General features: G+C 51.0%; 1 protein-coding gene across 6 annotated transcripts; it reads right to left on the reverse strand.

Annotated features, from left to right (window-relative positions):
- Nucleotides 1–2,931: 2,931 nt before the first annotated feature.
- LOC129622979 (uncharacterized) lies at nucleotides 2,932–15,147 on the reverse strand. Of its 6 annotated transcripts, none has more exons than XR_008700234.1 (4): nucleotides 13,628–15,101; nucleotides 6,225–6,286; nucleotides 5,687–6,019; nucleotides 2,932–4,657 (listed from the first exon to the last, which is right to left on the reverse strand). XR_008700234.1 is itself a non-coding variant. In XM_055539935.1 (3 exons), exons 1-3 carry the CDS (start codon nucleotides 14,015–14,017, stop codon nucleotides 4,439–4,441), a joined length of 942 nt encoding a protein of 313 aa, XP_055395910.1. In that variant the 5' UTR covers nucleotides 14,018–15,100; the 3' UTR covers nucleotides 2,932–4,438. The 6 variants fall into 6 exon arrangements, 1 of the variants encoding a protein (XP_055395910.1); XR_008700233.1 differs by lacking the exon at nucleotides 6,225–6,286 and adding an exon at nucleotides 12,906–13,039 and having other exon boundaries at nucleotides 5,878–6,019; nucleotides 13,628–15,098; XR_008700231.1 differs by lacking the exon at nucleotides 6,225–6,286 and adding an exon at nucleotides 12,906–13,039 and having other exon boundaries at nucleotides 13,628–15,097.
- Between the last annotated feature and the right edge of the window lie 8,083 nt (nucleotides 15,148–23,230).

The raw sequence follows: 23,230 nt of genomic DNA on the forward strand, positions 1-23,230 counted from the left end.
GCCTGCCTGGTACACAGAATGGCCTCCACCTCCTCCCAGCTTCCCACCCCAACCCCATTCTTCTCCCCTCCTCTGAATCAAGAAGGAGAAGGAATTTATATGCCCATTGTGCAGATGAGGAGACTGAGTCATACAGAGGCAAGAAAGGCTGGAAGGGACGGTAGCAGGGCAGAATGGAGAGAGTCTTGGCTTTGGAGCCAGAAGACCTGGGTTGCCAGCATGCCAGTTCAGCATCTCACTCCCTGTGTGGTTGGGGTCAGACTTTGGGGCCTTACTGAGCAATCCCACTGCCATTGTAATAAGAAGCTGAACGCGGCAGCCCACACCACCCCCAGGCTAAGGACAGTTCTGATGCTGGGATCGCAGCCCCGTGGGGACAGCGCTGGGTCTTGGGAGGAAGGGCTGGCAAAAGGGAACGAGGAGGCCTTGCCTAAGCCCCTGTTTAGGGAACAAGCGCCGACAGCCAGAAAGGAGACGAACAGGAGGCTCTGAACAAGTGCAGAGGGGATGAAGGAGGTGCTGGAGAGTCTGGGGAGGAGAGGGAAGGGCTGAGGCCACTCTGAGTTATCTGCACTTTCTCCCAGGTCCTAGTGATTAATAACAAGAGTGGAAACCATGAAAGTTATTTGCTGCCCTCTCATGACGTGCCAGGCTCTGTGCCAAGCACTTGACAGACTCAACTACCCATCCTGGGAGACAGGTAGTGATATTACCCCATTTGAGAGATGAGGAAAAAAATTGCTCAGAGATAAAATAACTTGTCTGAGGTCCCCAGTGGGAAAGGGGCAAAAACGAGATCCCACCCAGGTTTCTGTGGTGTGGACCCCCACGCTCTTGGTGGTCTCAGGGTCTAGGGAGAGAGAGAGGTTGTAGGCCCTTCTGCGTCTGGGGTCAGGGCTGAGTCTGTGGCTGGGAGAGCAGAATAGGGTACACTATTCTGTGTACCCTACCACTTTGGGTACACTAGCAGAATAGGGTACACTCTGTGTACCCTCAGCCGCTCAACACAGAGTGGACAGAGCAGAGTGGGGCGCTGAGGAAGGAGTGGCCCACAAATCCATTCAGCGGCCTGAACAAACGTAAGGAAGCAGCCTGGCCCAGCTGTTTCCAGCATAGCATGCTAGTGAGTTGTACGTGTCCTGCAGTGCTGGGACCGGAGGGCAGAGAGGCAGGCCGCAGCCACCAGGAGGGGAGGGTGCCATCACATCAGCTGGGTGGAGGATGGGAGGTCTGATTGGTTCCACTGGCCATGCTTAAGAAAAGAGATGAGATCTTAAGAAAAGATCTAAACTGTTACAAACACTGGGGGTTGTGGGGAAGAAGGGAGGAAGACTCGAGATACCAGTGTCAGAATCCACTAGATGAGATGGCTAATCAGTCGTGATGGACAGAGGCCATGGTTAAGGATGACTCAGCCTTCGGCTTGGATGGTAGGGAGTCTTACCAGGAACCAACATCTTAGCACACAAGTGACGGAAGGGGCTAATGAGAGAAAGATGACAAGTAAGCGTGTGCGTGCTAAGTCACTTCAGTCGTGTCCAACTCTTTGCAACCCTATGGGCAGTCTTGTGTCAATGGGATTCTCCAGGCAAGAATACTGGAGTGGGTTGCCATGCCCTCCTCCAGGGGATCTTTGTGACCCAGGGATTGAACCCAAGTCTCCTGTGTCTCCTGCATTGCAGACATTCTTTACTGCTGAGCCAACGGGGAGAGATGTGGGCTATGAGAGTGTAGGAGAGCTTCAGGCTCAGGGTTAAAAGGGATAAGAGCTCAAACTGCCGCTGAAATCAAGCTATATTCTCTAACTGAGGAAAGCAGTCGAGCTTTTCACTAGCATTTGAGCTCAGTGTGCAGCCAAGAAGGAGAACACTACAGCAGAACACCCACTAGACTAAGCTGATGACCCTGTGATCTCAAACTTGAAAAGAGTCCAGGGGTCTGAGCAGACCACAGGCTGAGTTCAACAATGGTATCCGTCATTCTCAAGGTGTGCATGCTGCTGAGAGCGTTAATAAGAACTCAAAAGGGAACCTGAAAGATTCCAAGAGCAGATGTAACCAACTGACTTAATGTTCTTCAATTGTTCAGGAGTGACCTCTTCTCTGAAACCCTCCCTAACTCCCTTTTTCCTTCTCTACAGGACCCCAGCTTATTGGCTGATTAGCGATCACTGCCAAGCATTTTTTCACATTTATTATGCCCTTGGTTCCTCAGTGGAGTCCCCCACTTGGCGGGGCAGTTGGGGGACAGAGACCCAGCAAGACTGGGCTGGGTGGGGCTGAGCCCCGGCCTGCTTCTCCAGGCCTCTTTTGGGGCCCATCCCCTCCTAACTTGGAGCAGCATTCTGCCCTGTTCCGGGAAGCCAAGGCAGCAGCTGGTGTTGGCGTGCAGAGTGGGCAGACAGGGAGAATGGTGACGGGGGAGGGGAGCAGACCCTGCCCAGGTGTGTTATCTGCTCTCAGGATCTTTACATCAGCCACTGGGGCAACAGGAGTGACCTCAGCAGTGGGGTTTTTTGGTCTTTTTGTTTGGTTGTTTTTTTTCTTTTTCCTTCTAAGAACAATTCATTTTGGTCTCACAACTGGAGTAAAAGTGGCGGGTGTTGAGAAACCTCCCCATCCCCCTTCCCTGGCTCCAGGCAGTGACATTTGAGGCGCTGTCTCCTGGGGCCACAGAGGATGGGATCGGGGCAGTTCAAAGGGCTGGCTCCTTTCCCTACCCACCCCCCACCCCCCACCGCCAACCTTCCCTCACCGCCTCCCTGGCAGGACAGGCTTGGGCAGCCTTCCATCGGGGACCGGACCCTGAGCCTTTCTTGGCGGCCTCTCAGCCTCACTGCCCTGCTGTCCGTTTCTGAAGGTGGGGAGGGGCAGAATAGGACAGTGGGGTGGGGGGAGCAGGAACGGAACCCCTCCCTTCTCATCCCATCTAGCCACGGAGGGGACACCAGGGGAGGCTGAAATGAAACAGTGCATGCCTCTGGTCGCCCCTGACACCACTCTACTGACCCCCTGGTACCCTCCATGTGCCACTGACCATGCTGGGTCAGCTCGGGGACACTGACAAGGTGAGGGGAGGGAAGGATCCTGGGCTATGGATGAAAAGCTCAGGCTTCGGCTCCCTGGAGCCAGGTGGGGTGAGTGAGGGGTGGTCTGAGGGAGCCAGTCCCTGGGGCAGAGTGACTGGTCAGCGAGGCAGCACAGCCTGTGCCTGGGAACTCAGAGGCCCGTCCCAAAGGCCCAGGGGCAGCTGTGCCTGCAAAAGACAGAGCTTAGAGCACATGCCTGAGGCAGCAGAGGGCTGGATTCTGGGGCTGCACCCCCAGGATCCAGCAGGACACACTGAGGGGTTTGGGGTTCAGCCCATATCTGAACGAGGAGAAAGGGAATAAGCTTCGGGCAGGGTTGAGAAGGGGTCTCTTAGACCTGACTCCAGACAGCATTTCCTGGGAGGTAAACCAAGGTTCCTATGTGGCAAGGAACTCGGCCAAGTACCCGAGGCTAAAGATCAAAGAGCTGAGGGTCCTGGTTTACCTGCCCCGCTAGCTTCTGGCAAGGGCCCTCCAGCACCTCTCCTTCCAGGACACACGAGGCTGCAGGCTGCAGTGCCGAGAAGAGAGGTCGGAGGTGGTGGTGATGTCAACTAAGGAATTAAGTAAGCAGAGGAGCTGATAACATCTCCCAGCAAGTCTCGCTGTGGGCAAGGTGACTCATCACAGACAGAGCCCCGCCATCGCAGGCTGGTGGTTGTTGCGCCCGGGCAGTGGGGCCCAGGACATGGAGGGGGCCTGGCTGGGTTCCTCGCTGAGCCCTCATGGAGATGTAGCCTCAGAACACAGTGTCCTACGCCTCCGGAGCTCACAGCTGGTTCAGGAAACAGCCCTCCCTCCCACTGTGTGTGATTATCTTTGTCCACCGCGTTTGGTGTGTGTTTGTGGGGTGTGTCAGGGTGATTTCCCCAACCAGGTCCTGCCGGGCACTCCAGGCACCAGAGATCACTAACAGCAGAACAGCTGCTCCCCCTGGTTGGATGACCGTCTGCGGCTACACCACCAGCGGACGCACACTGCTAACCGTGACCACGTGGCATCCTCACGGAGGGTACAGCCTGTCCCCTCAGCGGCAGGCACCTGTACAGCTGCCTCCACCCAGCCCTGCTGAGGGGGTCCAAACTGTTGGGTTCTCCCCCTCCCCAGGGGCACCATGAACGGTTGTACAGGTTGAGAACTGTACAACTGGCGGGGCACCGTCCACTTTAGTCTATGTGCTAGACCGCGTGGCTGTACACGGTCCCTTCCCTTTGCTAATTACTTGTCATTCCCCAGCTCCACCTAGAATGATCTATTTAGCTTGCCCATAACGAGTTTGTCTTCATATCCAACTTTCCCCTGTGAGGGTAAACATCTCCCTTTACCACCTGACTCCTTTCATTCATTCACTCATAGCACAAAAAATTGTTGAGCTTGTAGCAAAGGAACAAGACAGGCCCTCCCCGAGTCACGGAGCTCACATTCTAGGAAGAGGGAGATAATAAACAAATAATCTGATACATAAAACTGCAAGTGACAGGGAGTGCCGTGAAGAAAAATAAAGCCAGGCCAGGAGACGGAGGGTGACACGGCTCTGCTTCTGCCAAGACTGGCCAGAAAAGCTTCTCCCTGAGAAGAGTGGAGACCCGGAGTCAGTAAAAGAAGGAACTTTCCCGGCAGAGCTCCTCCCGCCAGGCATCCAGTGCCAAAAGAAAGTTCTCTAATCCTGCCTGTTCTGCCAGGAGCCTGTGGCATGGCCCGGGGCATTCACTTCCAGTGTGGGGTGTCCATTTCCTCCTTGACAAACAAGAGGCCTAATTGCCCTGCCTCTCTGAGGGCTCCTCCAGCGTGAATCCACCCACCCCGAAGCCCGAGGAACTTCATGACAGGGCCTGAGTTGGAAGGCCAGCTTGACTACCTCCAAGCTGTGTGACCTCAAGCAGGTTACTTAGCCTCTCTGAGCCTGTTTCCTTATCTGTAAAATGCCTTCCTCGGGGTATTGTGAAGGATTAAAGGAGCTAGTGGATGTCACCACCAGGTATATAGGAGGTGCTTAGTAGACTCTAGGGCCACACCTGGGAGAGGTGAGGTGATGGGGTGTTGTAAAGAGGGGCCACAAATGGTTGCCTTTCATTAAGGGAGCCCAGAGAGGGTAACGCTGACCTAAAGCCTCAAGGCTCTGCCAGCTGCTCCTGTGTACAGAGAACAGCTGAGGGAGCCCCCAGGCCAGGACTCTGCCTCACAGACCCTGAGCCTGGGGGAGGGCCCCGAGCTGGAGTCCACTGACGTCAGCAGGTAGGAGTCGGGTGGGGTGCTGTGGTGTGGGCCCTTGAACTGTCACACCACGGCCCGGCTTTCAACTTCCTCTGGGGCCCAGGGTGTGCTCGGCTTGCCCTCCCTTCCTTCCTCCCTTGTCAGGCTGCTGTGAGTAAGCTCCAGTCATTGTGCTCCCTCTCAGCTCCTAGGGTTCATCCCAGACCCCCACCCCATGAACAGGTCTCTCCTGCATCCCCAAAGGAACCCCAGCACAGACCCGCCAGACATGGGGTGCTGGCAGTAATTAGGGTCAGCCCTGACTCTGCCTCAGCCATGCACTGTTTATCCATGACCTCCCTGGATGTGAATCCCACTTGTGGGCATTTTTATCCTCATTCTTACTTGAGGAAACTGAGGCTGCATGGTTAGATGTCCCGAGAGGAGCCTTGCAAGGCAGAGGGGACTTGGAGAGGCAGGAAGATGAGGGACGGCACAGGTGATGAACTGGTCTGAGGCTGGGGTCGGGGGCAGGACAGACTTCTGTCCCACAGATGACTGCAGGCCATGGTGTGCAGGCCTCTCCTGCCGCCCACCTGCTGCTTTAGGATTTCCCCAGGCGGGGCCTGATGCTCTGAGCCTCCAACAAGCTCCCAGGTGGCCCGGACGCCTCAGGCTCAGTCTGGAAGGCCAGAGCTGGGCTGCAAGCCCCAACAGAGGCCATACCTCAGGTCCCTCCTGCAAGGAAACAATAACAGTGACGGTTAACATTTATGGACAACTTTCCTGCATGGCAGGTGCTGCACTAATTGCTTTACTTATATGAATCTACATAATTCTCACAACAGCTCTGCGAGGGAGGAAATTGGGGCACAGGGAGGTTAAGTGACTCGCCTAAGGTCACACAGAGTTGGCATTCAATCTAGGCAGAGGCCATACTCACCTGCCCTTGAATTGGGGTTTCCTGGAGCAGGGAAGACCTGGGATCAGGGGTGTGAGCTGGACCTGGTGGACACCGGGGAGCCATGGCAGTGTTCTGAGCAAGGGACCAGTATGTTCCCAGGACTGGCCATGTGCTCACACTGCAGACAAATAACCCCACCGAGGCTGAATGTGGGACCCCTCTCACTGGGTTTTGTGGTTTTGACAAGACAGCGCAATGCTTCCTCCAAAGGAAAGGTCTGATGACGAGGTCGGCCAGCCCTGTGTTGGGCACGGGCAGTAGTGGTGGGAGCTTAGGCATTGGGAAGGGAGCCTGTAGCTGCTTCCTCTGCCCCCCTCCCCATCCAAGGGGCCCTGCTACAGACGGGTGCACAGTTCCCGTGCCTGGGGTCTCAGAGCAGTCAGCCTGCTGGGGCCACCTGGCTTTCCACGTGTCTGTGTGCACATGCACGTGTGCACATGTGTGTATGTGTGTGTGTGTATAAAAATGCAAGGAGACGGGGCCTCTGCGTGCGCCTGTTTGCAGGGGGAACCTGTCCCCCACCCCCACCTGCTACTGCAGCCACAAAGAACAGGATGCCCCGACTCTAGTCTGCACCTCTGGGGCCCAGTAACCACAGCCACCACGTCAGTGGTGTGTGCACCAGGGCTTGGGGGGAGGTGGGGCCATGGATGCAGGGTGTGCAGGTGTGCCCCTTGTGTGTGCAGGGCTGGCCTGAGGGGTGTGGTTCCAGGGAGGAGGGCAGGCAGGGCATAGAGTCCCCCGGCTCTGACCACAGGTCCTGTGGTCCAGCAGCTGCCCTGCCCCCCAGCCCCTCAGAGGCCTAGCCTTGTCTCCCACAGGTGCTCCTCTCTGAGCCACAGGCCCAACAACAACAGTGCAAATGTCTGCGGAGCAGCTATAATGCCTAACACAGGTCCCAGCACTCAGGAAACACCGTGAGCAAAGCCAAGATCCCCGCCCTCATGGGGCCAACATGCTAGCTAGGGAGACTCAGTAGATGGGATATATAAAATAATGTATGTAAGTAGTTGGTGGGAACCATGGGGAAAAAGGGGCAATGAAGAGTGCCAGGTAGGTAAGAGGGGGTGTGTGTGAGGGGGTCTGAATACCGGGCTGTGTATGTGAAGAGGGGTGTTCTGAGGGCATTTGTATGTGTCCACATGCATACAGGTCACAGAATTATTGATAAGTTGGATGGTCTGTATAGGCACCACTGAGAAGGTGACATTTAACAAAAGCTTGGAAAGAGAAAAAAAAAAAAAGCTTGGGGAGGAGGAAGCCAAGTAGGGTCTGGGAGGAAACACTCCAGACCAAGGAAATAGTCAGAACAAAGGCCCTGGGGCAGAAGTGTGTCTGGTCAGGACTGAGGGAAGGACAAGCTGGCCTGAGCATGGACTGATGTGGCTCCACTCCTCCTGGCATCTGCTCGCCTTGCTCAAAGTGAGGGCCTGATTGTCCATGGGTTAAAGAAAAGAACCCTGTGGTACCTACAGAAAAGGCCAAGGGCTCTCTAAGGAACCAATGTCTTGGGAAGTAGGGGACAGAGAGGAAAAAGGGGGGTTAGACTACAAGGAGCCTATGGCTGAGCTCGGGGAGAAGGCCCTAGGCTGGAGGCTTCTAGAGTGGGGAGAAGTCTCAGGGGTGCCAGGGCCCCCATAACTCTGCCCTGGGAGCTCACTCAGAATGCAGTGTGGGGTTGTATCCTGCTGCTGGGGTGGGGACGGGGGTCAGCTGGCATCCACAGGGAGAAAGGAGCCTGACACCACCCGTCTGCCTCCTGGGGCCGCCAGACCCTTCCGAGGTCAGTGCCCCTCTCCCATTCAAGCACCCGACTGGGAGGAGGAGGGTGGGGCAGTTGATCTCAGGAGATGGACGCTGATGGTTGACCAGGGGACGAGGATGTTCATGTAGCCCCTCCTGCTTGAAGTTTGTGAGAACTGACATTCCAGAAAAAAGATCCCCTCTAAATCAGGCAGACCACAACCAAAGAAAGCAAGGCTAGCCAAGGTGCGATGTTGACAGACGGGGCGGGGGGTGGGGTGCAGTGGGAGGTCAGGAACTAGCATAAAGGGAGGAGGCTTGACCTGGGCTTTTAGGATGAGAGTGGGTGGGAGAGGAGACAGGACACGTCTGGACTTTGACACACACTCACTCAGTCCCTTAAGGACCCACTCCCCAAGACGCATATCTCCAGAGATATCCACGTACTCCTCACACACAGCCAAACACTCAGACACACTCTCATGTAAGGCAGGCCATCCACGACCACAGTGATACACTCTCGTTGACAGAGATTGCGTCCCTTGGGCGCCAGAAGCACATAGGCCCCTTGGAAATGGGCCTGGGAGATGTGTCTGCAAAGTGGAAGGAGAAAGGAGGATGGAAAGTGGTGGGGGGACAGGTGGAGATGGGGTGATAGATACGGAGACTCAGAGAAGGGTGCGTCATAGCCACACCCACACGCAGATGGCACTCGTGCCCACATCCTAGTCAGCCTTCCTGCTTGCGAGAGACACCACTCAGCCGCTATGCGACATTGTGAAGTCACTTGGCCTCGCCAAGGCTTGATTTTTCTCTCGTGTGAAACAAGAATGCACCAACACCTGCTTTCCATGCCAAGTTACTCGACTGTGAGTCGACAGGTAAACCCTGCCTATTCTACATCCAAAAACCTGTTCTTAGTCTGACCACTTCTCCCACATCCAGGTGACCACCTTCACCAGGCCACCATCCACCGGCCTCCCTGCCTCCCTGGCAGCCACTCACCCTCCCCTCCAAACCAGCCAGTATGTTTGCATCTCATCCACAGTAAAAGGCAAAGTCCTTATAGTCTTTATACAGACCCATGCGGACCTGCTCTCCCCTCTCTTATCTTCCTTTTCACTCTCAACTCCAGCCACCCTGGGCCTTTGCTATTCCACACACACCCAGAAATCCCCTCTTAGAGCCTTTTCGCTAGTGGTTCCCTCTGCCTGGAGTATCCTCAGGACTCCGCCTTCAGGGTTTACTCAAATGACATTCTCTCACTGAGGCCTTCCTGACCACACCAGCTTACACTGCAGCCCCGAGCTCAGTCTATTGCCCTACCCTGCTTTTTTGTTCTTAGCTTTTCTCCCCACTGAACCTACCACTTATTTGATTATACCTTTTGTCTGTTTACAGTACAGGGACATCTGTCTGTTTTACTCTCTGCTTTGATGCCCACCCCTAGAGCAGAACTTGGGTCACAGGACTCAATACTGAATGAGTGAATGAATGAATGAGAGAGCAAGTATCTATAAAGCAAGATTAAACAACGGGAAGGGCGGACCCTGAGTGAGCTGACTGAGCCATCACTGTGTTCCAGGACTTGCAACCACAACACATATTCCTTGATTCTCAAACAACCCTGGGAAGTAGACAGAATTATTCCCATTTTACAGGTGAGAAGACTGAGAATCAGAAAGATGATGACCTATGACCTCAAAGATGGTCACCGATAATTCCTCCCGTCTCAGAATTGAATGCGGCTCCTCGCTTCAAGACTTGGAGTCTGTTTCCCTTCCTCCTTGACTCCAGGTTGGTCTTGTGACTTGTTTCGACCAGCAGAACCAGCAAAAGTGATGCTGTGTCAGTTTTGGTCAAGGCCTTAAGAGAACTGGCCCCTTGGCCAGTTACGTAATTTGCAGGGTTCAAAGTAGATGAAAGTGTGGGTCCCCTTGTTCAAAAAGCAAGACAAAAATGTCATTATTGGTACTAAAATATAAAGCTCTCCTTCCATAGTTTCTCTTATTATTTTTTGCTACTTAATGCTATTCTAATAAAAAATTTAAATATTAGCATGAATTTTACTGTTTAACTTTATATTTTTCAATGCCAGTTTTAAATGCAAATATGAGAGCATCTAACTCCTGTGTGGAACCACCAAAATGATGCAATTCCTATTTCATAGCTCATATATGCAGATGTATTTCATTCTTACCAGAACAGTGGAAACACTGCACAAAATACCGCACAAAACTAATTTTATTTCTCCTTTTTTCTGATTTCGCTTTTACTTGCATTTATTTTATGCTGAATTTATTCCCAGGCCATATGTTTTGTTTCTTCCGTTTCTTCTGGGGTAGATTTCTCTTCTGTTCCACCTCTTCCTCTGTTTTAGGAACAATCTGCTCATTTGCAATAACAGTCATCTCTATGTGAGCTCATGGGTGAGTTTGTGTGGGGGTTCATCAGACCAGGAGCTCTGCAAGTTTGGTTGTGCATCTTGGGGACTTTGTTTACCTAGATATGCTCAATGACCCAGGAATCTACATCTAAACCCTTCAGTACTTACTGCACAGTACTCTCTGCATCTTCAAGCAGGGGCAGCAAAAATTCAGCACTCTCTTTGGGCCACTGACCCTGCATCCAGGCCTGCTGTTTGGCTGGGACAGACCTATAGCCCTACTGTTGTGATGATGGAGTGGCACGCACTGCTTCCAGGAAGTGACATCCTTCAGATCCCCGATGGCCTGGGCAGTTTCATGGATGTTCATAAAGTGAGCAAGAAGATTTGACCCTCTTGATTTGCATGATCTTGTGGGGTTTTCTGGATCAAGTGAACAACGAACCATTTTCTGAGACGACTTCAGGCCACTTGTGGGAAGAGCTTCTCTCCTTAATATGCACACATCCTGCAATGCTCTCTGATTTCAGCATGCTGATGAGGAAGGAAGGACAAGGGGAAAAGGAATTATCTATGCGGGGTAAGGAAGCAAAGAGCCAGGTGGTCACACAGATTACACCAATTGCTCTACGTGCTCCATCGTCCCATCGGACTTCCGTCGCTAAATGCTGCACATCGTGAAGAATATGTGAGCTGTCCTGCCCAAACTCTAGACCCGTGAACAAATAGACAGCTGCTCTTTCTGAGCCACTGAGTTTTGTGGTGGCTTGTTACACAGCAGTTGATGACTGATACAATGGTTGAAATTACACAGTTAATATGAGACCAGGCTATGGTTGAACCCACATTGCCCTGCTTCTCAAGTCCATGTTCTTCTCTGCCCTACCAGAGCTTCCTTCAAATATTTCCTAGTGTTACTCCTATTCTCCTTGGAGAGTTGAGGGTTGAGCTAGAGGGGATATAAATTACTTAGTTGCAACAAATCAAAATTATTATTAGAGCTTGGAAGTGGCCACATCTGGACTCAAGGGGTTAGTGGGCAGGTCAGGGCTGAGAACAGGCCCTGCCTCTGTCCAGGGTGACCCTGGGCCCAGCGGGGTGCTTAGACATCTGTTTTCCATCCTGACTCAGTAAATAAAGCTGCTTTCCTCTGCTGACCCTACAGGAAATGGGAGTCAGAAGTTCAGCTGGCCAGGAGTGGACTTCTCTGATAGGAGGCTTCCCATACGCCCTGACAAGATGCAAAGTACAGGGCCTCAGGCTGCCACACTCTTCCCCCTCTGCACCAGCAGAAAAAGGAGTTCTTGGGGGCCTCACTTGGTCAAAGAATCAGGTTTTCCTCATTTAACCAAAGCTGTTGTCCCAGCTGTCAGCTATTAGTATATCAAATTAGTCTGTTGGGTGTTTTATTCTTTTGATCCTGTGGCTCATCCCTCAGTAAAGATGTTTTCAGTGGCCAGAAACAGAGAACTTCTATTCCATTAGCTTAGAAAATAACAAAGGTGTATTCTTTCATTGAACAAGAAGTCCAGAGGAACAGTAACTTCAGAAGAGATTAATCCTGCAACTCAACATCATTGATCCAGATCATTTCCTCTCTTCCTTCCCCTCTACCATTCTCAGCAAGTTGCTTTGTCCTTGGCTAGCTTGCCTCATGGAGAAGGCAATGGCACCCCCACTCCAGTACTCTTGCCTGGAAAATCCCATGGACGGAGGAGCCTGGTGGGCTGCAGTCCATGGGGTCGCTAAGAGTCGGACACGACTGAGCGACTTCACTTTCACTTTTCACTTTCATGCATTGGAGAAGGAAATGGCAACCCACTCCAGTGTTCTTGCCTGGAGAATCCCAGGGACGGCGGAGCCTGGTGGGCTGCCGTCTCTGGGGTCGCACAGAGTCGGACACGACTGAGCGACTTAGCAGCAGCAGCAGCAGCTTGCCTCATAGTCACAAGATGATTGCTCCCACCAAGACATCATATTTGAAAAGACCCTGATGCTAGGAAAAAATGAAGGTGGGAAGAGAAGGGGACGACAGAGGATGAGATGGTTGGATGGCATCACCGACTCAATGGACATGAGTTTGAGTAAACTCCAGGAGTTGGTGATGGACAGGAGGCCTGGCGTGCTGCAGTCCATAGGGTTGCAAAGAGTCAGACACGACTGAGTGACTGAACTGAACTGAAGACATCACATTGTCTTTCAATGTCCACAGCAGCAAAACAAAACCCCAGGAAACATCTCATTATTGTGTCCCTTTTTTTTGCGGGGAGGGCCACATCATGCTACTTGTGGAATCTTAGTTCCCTGACTGGGGATTGAACACAGGCTGCTGCAGTGAAAGCACAGTCCTAACCACTGGACCTAACCACAGGGACTTCCCTGTGTGCCATTATAAAATCAAGGACAATTTTTCTCAGAAGGCCCCAGAAGGCTGTTCTTCCTGCTCATTGGCCAGAAGGGAATCACATTCCATGCCTGAATCTATCCCAAACAAGGGAGAAAAATGCCACTATTAATGCCACAGTACTAACCTGAGCACAGAAGGAGAAGCATAGGCGCCCAAAACCAACCTAGGCTCAGTGGGTGCTGGGGGGGGACGTGGGAGGGCCATGGGGTAGGTAACCAATTGTGTGTGCTGCAGCTCATTTGATTGGGCCCTGCTTTCCTGCAGGTAGGGGAAAAGGAGGAAAGAATTGGTATTTACAAAGTGAGCCAGGCTCCCAGATCCTATTAATCAACTATATTGTTTCAAGTACTTAAAGGGAGTATATTTTACCTAAAGTACTCATTGGAAGTATATAAAAACTCAGTGACTGAGGCAGAGACTTTGTTCCCTCATCTGAGCATTTGTTGAGGTTCTTAAGATCATCAGTGTAGAAGTTAGAGCCAGGTTTGAATTTGGGCGCAGTCCCTTTCGACTTTCCTGATCTTATACAAGTTGTATCATTTTTCTGTCTCACTCTTCCTTGATGTGGAAGATATGGATAACAATACTCATTTCCCAGACTGTTTTATTAACCAAGACACTGCCTGGATATAGAAAAGGGTCAGAAAATATTGGGGCAGGTGGAACCATGTGAGCAAAACTAATTGTCTCTTACTACAAAGTCGTCCCCCCAACCCCCTGCCAACCACACATGTGCACGCCTCATCCTCAGGCTCCAGGATTTCTCCTCTCACATCCCTCCTACCCCTCACCCCCACCACTTCCTGTTTGGGCCACCCTACCAAGCACCTAGACAAAATGACCTACCCACTTTCCAGAAGAGGAAACTGGATTCCTTGGTGGCTTCCACTCTACAGAATCTCTGCTTACCAAGTCCCTATGTGTCCATACTTCAGGCCTCAGCTCCTCTCTGTTCCCATAATACTCACTTCTCTGTGTTAGTGGTTCTTTTGCAAGCACAGAAGGCTCACAGACTCCTTGAGCTGGCTCAGAAACCAAGGAGCACCAGACCACAGTCAGAACCCCAGCCCAAAGCACACCACAGGGTGAGACCAGGAAAGACAACGGTGCAACTGGTCCTGAGGCTCCACTGCCTCTGAAAATTCTTCTTGCTGCTGCTGCCAGTTTTGTCAGATACATTCCATTTCTGCTCCTTTGTATGACCTGCTTAAGAGAAGAGGTCCTAGGTGGTTGCATCTGATTGGCTGAGCTGTGTCACGTGCCTGCTCTACAACTGCAAAGGAGGCTGGGAAAGTGAGGTCTGGTTTCCAGGACAGGAGGAGGAGGGCTCTGCCTCCCTGGGAGACTCAAAAGGTAGGGGATGCTCCAAACAGATGCTGGAGAGTCACGGGAAGGATAAAGGTGTGCTCTGCTGAGTGAGAGACCATTTGCTATCCAGAAGAGCAGGGCCTGTGGCTGCCACACTCCCAGCGTTAGGAAAATACTCTTAAACAGGCTTCAGGAAAGTATGGAGATCTGAGTCACCTGGAATCAGAGAACACTGGTACTGGGGAACCAAACCTTGGGAATCCCTGCAAATGAAGTTTGAAGACGAACATAGGATCACCCACTTTTTATCTTGCCAAGAATTTTTTTTAAAGCAAATAAATACACCACTTCTACCCTCACCATCATTTTATAAAAGTGGGGACATCTTAAACACCACAACAGCAAACAACCAGAAAACAGGAGAGTGGACAGTGCAATTTTAGAATAAGCACAATCCTTAAAACTAAATATAGGTTAGGTTTAAGAAAACCTCGGTGTATCAACTGGATTTTTCTGCTTTCCCTGGAAGCCTGTGTAAAGGGCATTCAAAGACACAAGTGACTTTGAATATAGACTGTGGACTACGTAATGGTATTTATCAATGCTGTTTCCTGATTTTGTTAACTGCAGGGGTTTTGTAAGTCTTACATGGTAAGAGAATGTCCTTGTTCTTAGGAAATACACCCTGTAGCATTTAGAGGTAAAAGGGCACCCGTCTCAACTCAGTCTCAAGTAGTTTGGGAAGAAATTATACACACATACGCAGAGGAAAAATAAAGCAAAAGGGATAAGGTGTAAATAATCGATAAAGCTGAATAAAATCTATACCAGAGTCTTTGTACTATTCTTGCCACTTTTTTTGTAAATTTGAAATTATATCAGAATTAAAGGTTACTCCTTTCCCACCCAAAAGAGCAGTGAGTTAGCAGTGATTCTCAATAAGGATGGGTTTCACTTGGTACATAAGCTATTTTGGCACTGTCTGAATTTTTATGAACATATGTGATGTTTGTAATCAGAAAGAAAAAAAACAAAAATTATAGAAATTCAAAGAAAAATAAAGTCCTTGACAGTCTCAGTCTAGCTTTTGACACTGATCTGGCCCGACTACCCATCCTACACAGGCAGGAACTGAGGCCCAGGCAGGGCTGTGGCTTGCTCACTAGCACACAACAGTTACCATCTGAGTTACGACTCAACCTGGGCTCCTTTTCCCCACACAGGTTCTTTGCATTTCAGGATGCTGCCCCCTGAACTCAGTTCACGGCCACAGGGCATGCAGGGCTGGGCAGAACTGGGCAGGATGGGGTGGTTTGTCCCCTGCAAGAATGCCACATCCTGCAAAGATGCATTCTTTCAACCTTTTATCCCTATAAGGTCCCATCAAGCCAAGGAGGGTCATCAAGAATTGCTCCCCTACTATACATAAAATAGATAAGCAACAAGGGTTTATTGTATAGCTTAGGGAACCACATCCAGTGTTTTGTAATAACCTATAATGGAAAAGAATCTGAAAAAATATATATAGGGACCTCCCTGCTGGTCCAGTGTGGTTAAGAATCCACTTTCCAATACAAGGGGATGCGAGTTAGATTCCTGGTTGAGGAACTAAGATCCCACATACCTTGGCAACTAAACCTTTGTGCCACAAGCCACAACTAGAAAAGTTCACACCCACAATTACTGAGCCTGTGTGCTCTAGAATCCATGCTCCATAACAGAAGCCCGTGTGCTGCAGAAAGTCCAAGTGCCACAACGAAGACCTAGCACAGCCAATATATATATATACACACACACAGACACGATGGAATCACTTTGCCATGTACCTGAAACTAGCTGTAAATCAACTGTAAATCAACTATACTTCAACAATTTTAAAAAAGAAAAAAGAAGTGCTTCCTACACATCTGTTCACTTCTTAGATGGGGAAACAGAGACCCAAAGAGGTTCTGGGACTTGCTCAAGATCATACTGTAAGTCCTAAACTCTGTAGTCAAGGAACACAGTAATTGGTCAGATTTGGCTAAGCCACCTCAAACCCAAGGTAGAGAGGAACAAAGAAAGGGGCCTTAGGAATTAGAAAGCAAAAGGGCAGCGGGTGGGCCTTCAGTGCCTGGATTAGGAGGGTCCCTTCCTTGAACCCTCTCACCCTCAGTGCGGCTAGGGCCCTTCTAAGCCTGAAAGAAGAAGAAACTGTTTCATAGGTGCACCATGTCCCACAACTTCGGGAGGCATCACTTACATGCCTGTCTATGAAAATGGCACCTCCTGCGGTTGTGCAGTGAACCCAGTACACAGCTGTGCACGGCAGCCCTGAGAGAGTCATTTGTTGGTGCCGTTTGGCAGAGGGGCGGTGTTTAGAGGAGGGACAGGAGTGACTAACACTGTAACCTGGATTAACCAGTGACTGATTCCGTCCATTCAGTCAACCACTATTTATTGCCACAGATTATATGCCAGGCATCATGCTAGGAGCTGGGACTTTCCAGGCTTGAAATAGAACACACACTCTAGGGAGGAGCAGGGGGTAGGGACATGGATGGAGAGCCTTCCCACAACAAAAGCCCACCAACCTTCCCCCACCACTCCTTTCCCCCTGCCCAGCCTTCTGCCTCCTTCGGGTTCTCCTGGAAGAAGCCTCTGGAATCCTCTGCTCCCCTCCTCCCTCAGTCAAATAAACAGTTGAACTCTCTGCATTTCCTGCGGATCTTCTCCGTGGGGTGGCAGGAGCCCCTTGTAGCAATTCCTTCCTCCATGGGGCACCTATGATCCATTCATTCATTTACTTCTTTTATTCCACAGATATTTGTCTGTTAATTACATTTTTTTCATGAAAAACAAACAAACAAACAGACATGTACTGATGGTTAAAAAAACAAAAAAAGTAGCAAAAGCAAGAAGTAATTCTCCTCCACCCTCCCAGTTTCACTCTCAGGGACAACCATCCTTCCCAGTTTCTAAGTCTCCTTCCAATCCTTTCCAGGTTATTTCCTCGTGTATAAATGTAAATACATGAACCTGCCAGCCAATGCAGGAGACATAAGAGATGCGAGTCAGTCCCTGAGTTGGGAAGATCCCCTGGAGGAGGGCATGGCAAGCCATTCCAGTATTCTTGCCTAGAGAATCCCATGGTCACTGGAGCCTGGTGAGCACTCTTTAGCATTGCAGAGTTGGACACCGCTGAAGCGACTTAACATGCATGCACAGGTATGTGTACTGTTTTTCTTTTTTCACAAAGGCAGTAATGCATTATGCATTGTTCTGCACCCAGATTTTTTTATTCACCTAACACTGTAGTGAGGTATTTGTTCCATATCAGCACACTCTTACACAGCTGTGTACTATCCAGTGTGGGAATGTCCTGCCATTTATGTCAGTCCTAACTGGCTGACATATAGTCTGTTACCAGATCTTTGTACATTTATAGGAGCCTAGATTCCTTGAAGGGAGAAGGCAATGGCACCCCACTCTAGTACTCTTGCCTGGAAAATCCCAGGGATGGAAGAGCCTGGTAGGCTGCAGTCCATGGGGTCTCGAAGAGTCGGAGACGACTGAGCGACTTCACTTTCACTTTTCACTTTCATGCATTGGAGAAGGAAATGGCAGGCCACTCCAGTGTTCTTGCCTGGAGAATTCCAGGGACGGAGGAGCCTGGTGGGCTGCAGTCTATGGGGTCACACAGAGTCGGACACGACTGAAGTGACTTAACAGCAGCAGCAGCAGATTCCTTGAAGAGTAATTTCTGGGGTAAAGGGGACATGTACTTTGCATTTTGATAGATATCATCTAATAGTCCTCTAAAAACATTATACCAGACTGTACCAAAAGCCGCTTTTTGGTCTTTGCCAATCTGAAAAGTAGTATCTCATTTTAATTTACACTTTTAATTATGAGGGACTTCCCTGATATTTCAGCTGGTAAAGAATCCACCTGCAATGCAGGAGACTCCAGTTTGATTCCTGGGTTAGGAAGATCCACTGGAGAAGGGATAGGCTACCCACTCCAGTATTCTTGGGCTTCCTTTGTGGCTCAGCTGGAAAAGAATCCACCTGCAGTGCAGGACACCTGGGTTGGGAAGATCACCTGGAGAAGGGAAAGGCTACCCATTCCAGTATTCTGGCCTGGAGAATCCCAGGTATAGTCCCTGGGGTCGCGAAGAGCTGGACACAATGAGCCACTTTCACTTTCACTTTAATTATGAGGCATTAGCATTCTTTTCCTGTTTCCAAATCTTTGTATTTCTCTTTCCTTTACCTCTCTTCAACAGTGTTTAAGGAGTCACTGTACACCAGGCTGTCCATTTTCATAGCCATGTAGGCAACATATGTGGGACTTGTGGAGATTTCAAGGTCCTACAAAAAAAGTTTGAGACCTGGCAGGGTGGGGAATGTATTGGCTTGAAAATAATTTTTAAAGACCAGAAAATTGAACCTAAAGTGAAAGTGAAAGTGAAGTCGCTCAGTCATGTCTGACTTTTTGTGACCCCGTGGACTGTAGCCCACCAGGCTCCTCTGTCCATGGGATTCTCCAGGCAAGAATACTGGAGTGGGTTGCCATTTCCTTCTCCAGGGGATCTTCCTGACTAAGGGATCGAGCCCAGGTCTCCCGCATTGCAGGCAGACGCTTACCCACTCCAGTATTCTTGGGCTGGAGACCGGAAGATTGAACCTAAGATGATGTAATTTATTGTTGACCAAATGAAACCTTATGACAAAAGTTCATTAACTGAAAACTAAAACTCATAAACACTTCATTACATGTGAAAGCAATTTGTTTGTTTAGATGTTCTCATTTTAAAAAATTTCCAAGTATTCATGATGCTTTTCAAGAAATTAGAGTCCATTTTAATTTAAACACATTAAACTAAATGCATTGAATAATTTCACAATCATTAATCGAAAACCCTTTTAAAAAAATGACATTCAATGTGGAATCAGAGTGAATTTTAATATGTTTCATGTGATTTGGGTGGGGCCTCCAAAAGTAAGTGTGTCAAGGACCAATGGTGATTCTATTTTAAAAAGCCAATAACACTCTGAACCAGACAGACAAGGTCTCAGTCTTACGGAGTTTCTGACCCAAGAACAAGCTGCCTTCTCAACAGAAGTAGGAGAGGCAGTGAAGTGGATCAGATCTGAGTCCTGGGCAAGCCAAGGACCCCTGGTTTCTCTCCTAACCCCCGAATGCCAGAGAAAAAACTGTCTCCTGTGTCACACCCACCCCCAGCCCAGTGACTCAGCACCAGACACTGGGATTCTGGAAAGCTCCATGGGGTAATGGAGCCATGTGGGGAAGGATGGGGTGGAGGTGATGCTGTCTGTGGTCTCAGGACCAGCCTGGGGTGGGGGTGGAGAAGAGGTGGGGACAGAGATAGGGAGGAAAAGAGACAAATTGTTCCCAAATGATGTCTTGAGACATCAGAACAAAATGTGTCTTGCTCTTCCCTACTCTCTCCCTCCTTTAAAGGGAAATAGAGCTCTGTCCTTGAAAGGGACCATCTGGGGGGCTAAGTTACAAGTGTGAAGGTTTTAAGACAGGGAGGTGACCAATTCAGCACCTTTTCCTCCTCCCTGTCTGCCTCCTGTCCCCTTCTGAAACCTGGAGGAAGAAGGGCAGAGAGGAGCTGCAGGAAGTGGCGCTAGAACCATTTGAGTATGTCTTGCATGCATGCAAACATGCATGCCTGCATGTGTGTGTGTGTGTGTGTGTACACGTGCCCCCTCCCCAAATACTGTGTCAGTCGCCAGCCTCTGGGACAGGATTTAGCACTGTTACATTCACTGTCTATGAAATCCAATCGAGTTGAAGGGCACAGTGGAGTCAGATGAGTGGTTGTGAGTCCCGCTCCTGCTCTCTGCCAGCTGTCGTGACACCCGCCCCTGCTGAGGTACTGCCCATGTCTGAGCTCAGTTTCCTCATTCACACAAAGGGCACCAAAAGACTTAGTCTGCAGGGACCTGATGCAGATGAAATGAAATGAAATCAGCAAGGCATTTAACTCTGGGTGGGGCTTTTTTTTTATTCTTACACTTGAGCTGCACTGGAGGGAAAGCAAGTGTTTACCTGGTTAAGAGTGAGTTGTCAGGGAGGAGGAGATGGTGGCAGAGCAAGAAAGCTTGCTTGCCAGCCAGCTAGGATTTTAAGCTTGGCCCCCAAATGCCTATAGGGAGCCATGGAAGGTTCTGTAGCAAGGGAGGGGCCCGAGCCTTGGATCCACAGCCACTAGCTGGACCCTAATGGTGTTTGTCACTCTCCCTTCTGTGCACCCCTCCCATAGCCCAGGGACAGGGTCCTGGGCCACAGTCCAGCTCCCACGAAGATTAAGTCTGGGAGGAGAAGAACAGAGTGAGCCCAAGGGTAAGCATTACTAATGGTGTGCCTGAGCCTGGGCTTGACCCCCTACTCTGAACCCTCTTCATTGGGTGATTTGGGTCCCTCTGGGCCTCAGCCTTCTCCCTGTAAAGCGGGACAACCACAGTGACCTCACAGGGTCACTGTGATGGTTAAATGAGATATGTGTACAGCACTTGGCTCCATGCCTGCCATACAGTTGGAGTTCAGTGCACAGTGTCATTAACTCAGGTGACAAGGGACAGGGTGGGCGAGAGATGGAACACAAAGGGGAGAAAAGGAGGAGGGGTCAGAGGCAGAAAAGAGTGACATGCAGGCCGCCCAGCTGTTCTGTGTCTCTGGACAATCCACCCACAGCCAGAAAAGCAGCCCTTTGGAAGGAGGCGGTGATGGAGGGACCTGACTATCTAGCAAGAGAGGAGGTCATCCCTGATCCACCTGCCCCTCCTCTCCTCCCACCTCCAGCCCAGCCCAGTCCCCCTCTCAGGGTGACTGAGCTGGGTATGGTGGGTCAGCGGCCTCCCAGAGGGTTCCAGAGGTGGGTCTCCTGCAAAGGGAGGTGGAGCAGGGTGTTACTGGGTCATAAGAGGAGCTGCAGGTGTGGGGCATGGGTGCTGAGATTCCCCATCGATCATCCATTGGGCCCTTAGGCACAGCCCACTTGCTCGACCAGAGGCTGCTCCATATGAAGCATGGGTCTACCTGGCAGAGAGGCGGGGGCACTGGCTGAGACAGGTTCGCCCCACCCACAGACCAGCTGCGCCCTCTCCCCAGTGGCTGGGAACCTAAGTATTTAGGGGGATCTACAGGCTGTCACTCCTAAAAATACAGCCCCACAGCCTGGGAGTCAGCTGGGTGTGGCTGCCACACAGCCTCCCAACCTGGTTGATATGCAGTTCTGGACCTGCACAGACATCACATCAGCTGCCTGTGCAGACCCCAGGAACCCACGGACACCCCCAAGACACATGCACCAAGTCTGCACACACATAACCTTGCTGAGGCCTGTTCCTGTTTGTATATAGGTCCCTGGTCCACATACAACCTCAATGCACTCATACTTCCCAACACACACCGACACAGACAAACCCAAGGGCTTCCCCACTAGAACACCAGCCTCTCCAGGGTAGCGCCCTGTTGAATTTGCCCACTGCTCTTTCTTCAATGTCTGTAACAGTACCTGACATACACCGGGTGCTCAGGAAACGTTTGCGCTGTATTTTTTATTCTTTATTCTTTGGCTTCACCACACGGCGTGCGGGACCTTAGTTCTCTGACCAGGGATTGAACCTGTGCCTCCTGCAATGGAAGCTTAGACGCTTTATCACTGGACCACCAGGGAAGTCCCTAAAATATGTATTTTTATTTATTCATTCATTTGGCTGTGCTAGGTCTTAATTGTGGCATGTGACCTCTTAGTTGCGGCATGTGGGGTTTAGTTTCCTGACCAGGGATTGAATGGAATCCATTGGAAGCCCACAGTCCTAGCCACTGGATCACCAGGGAAGTCGTCTGTTTTATAAATGAACATGTGTGCACACCTCCACTCATACACACACACATTCTATAACTAGTTACCCTCATCCTCACTCCATCCCTGCCCCTGTGTTCAGGTGCTATGAGCCCTGGAGAGGGCAACACCAGGAGGCTTGTCCTTTTCTGGCCTGCCCAGTCCCCCACAGCCAGAGTCCAAGCCAGGGTGAGGGCTTGGGTGGGTGGTGGGGAGAGCATCCCAGAGACCGGCAGCTTTGAACCCCTGTCTGGGAACATGTGAGAATCCTCGTTTTCTACAGGAAAAACCTGCCCGGGGGAGCCACAGCACTGTGCTGGAGTTCTGGATTGTGGAGGTCTGGCTGGGCCACATCCTAGGAAGAGGGGGGACATGTGACCAGCTCCACGGCCCTCTCTGGCCCCTTCTTCTGAGGGAGCTCCCCGTTTTAGGTGACACTCCCCATCTAGGAACCCTCGGCTTGCTCCCGTAGGGCCTGGGCTGGGCTTCCCACAACCTGCGCACAACTGTGACGGAGTGAGGCCAGGAGACAGGGGAGCAGAGCGGGGTGCTCAGGGAGGACTCCCTGGAGGAGAGGACCTTGTACAGTGACAGACAGGAGGACCCTCCTGGGAAGACGGCTGGAAGGGGCATCTGAGCTCCTTTGACTTTGGGGCTGACAAAGGAGCACCATGTCTGTGCTCAGACATCCATGGGGTGAAGTGGAGGCCGATGGGTGGACTGAGCACCACGGATGAGGAAGGTATGCCGTGATCCCTGAGGGTCAGGTGGGGCTTGTATTCACAGCCTGTATCAGAGGACTCGAGAAAAATGTGCCTGAGGGGGACAAGCGGATGGAGGGGAGGAGCAGGGACAGACAGGTGACCAGTGCATGCACAAATCGATAGACTAGCAGATGGACTGAAAGACACCGAAGGATGAATGGACAAGTGGTCCACTCAAATGAGCGGATGGCCACTGGACATCTCCTTGACTGCTCTCTGAAGCCCCACAAGGCCAGAAGAGCCAGCTCTTCCCACCAAGACCCCCTCTCAAGCCCCACTCCCTAACTCTTCCCCAGACCAACCTCCCAGGGAGGCCATCACCCGCTTGGCCTGATGCCGGGAGATGCACTTCCAGCCAAGTACAAGCCCAGATAAGATACCACCTCCAGGTGTTCCCACCTGAGCAGGTGGGGATGGGGTAGGGGCCAAATCTATGGGCTCATTTCTCTGAAAATTGCCCCCCAGCAGCTAGGGAACGCCCCAATTACAGCACGCATACACACACACACAGACACA

This window comes from Bubalus kerabau, chromosome 11, assembly GCF_029407905.1.
Source record: "Bubalus kerabau isolate K-KA32 ecotype Philippines breed swamp buffalo chromosome 11, PCC_UOA_SB_1v2, whole genome shotgun sequence".
Classification (NCBI taxonomy): domain Eukaryota; kingdom Metazoa; phylum Chordata; class Mammalia; order Artiodactyla; family Bovidae; genus Bubalus; species Bubalus kerabau.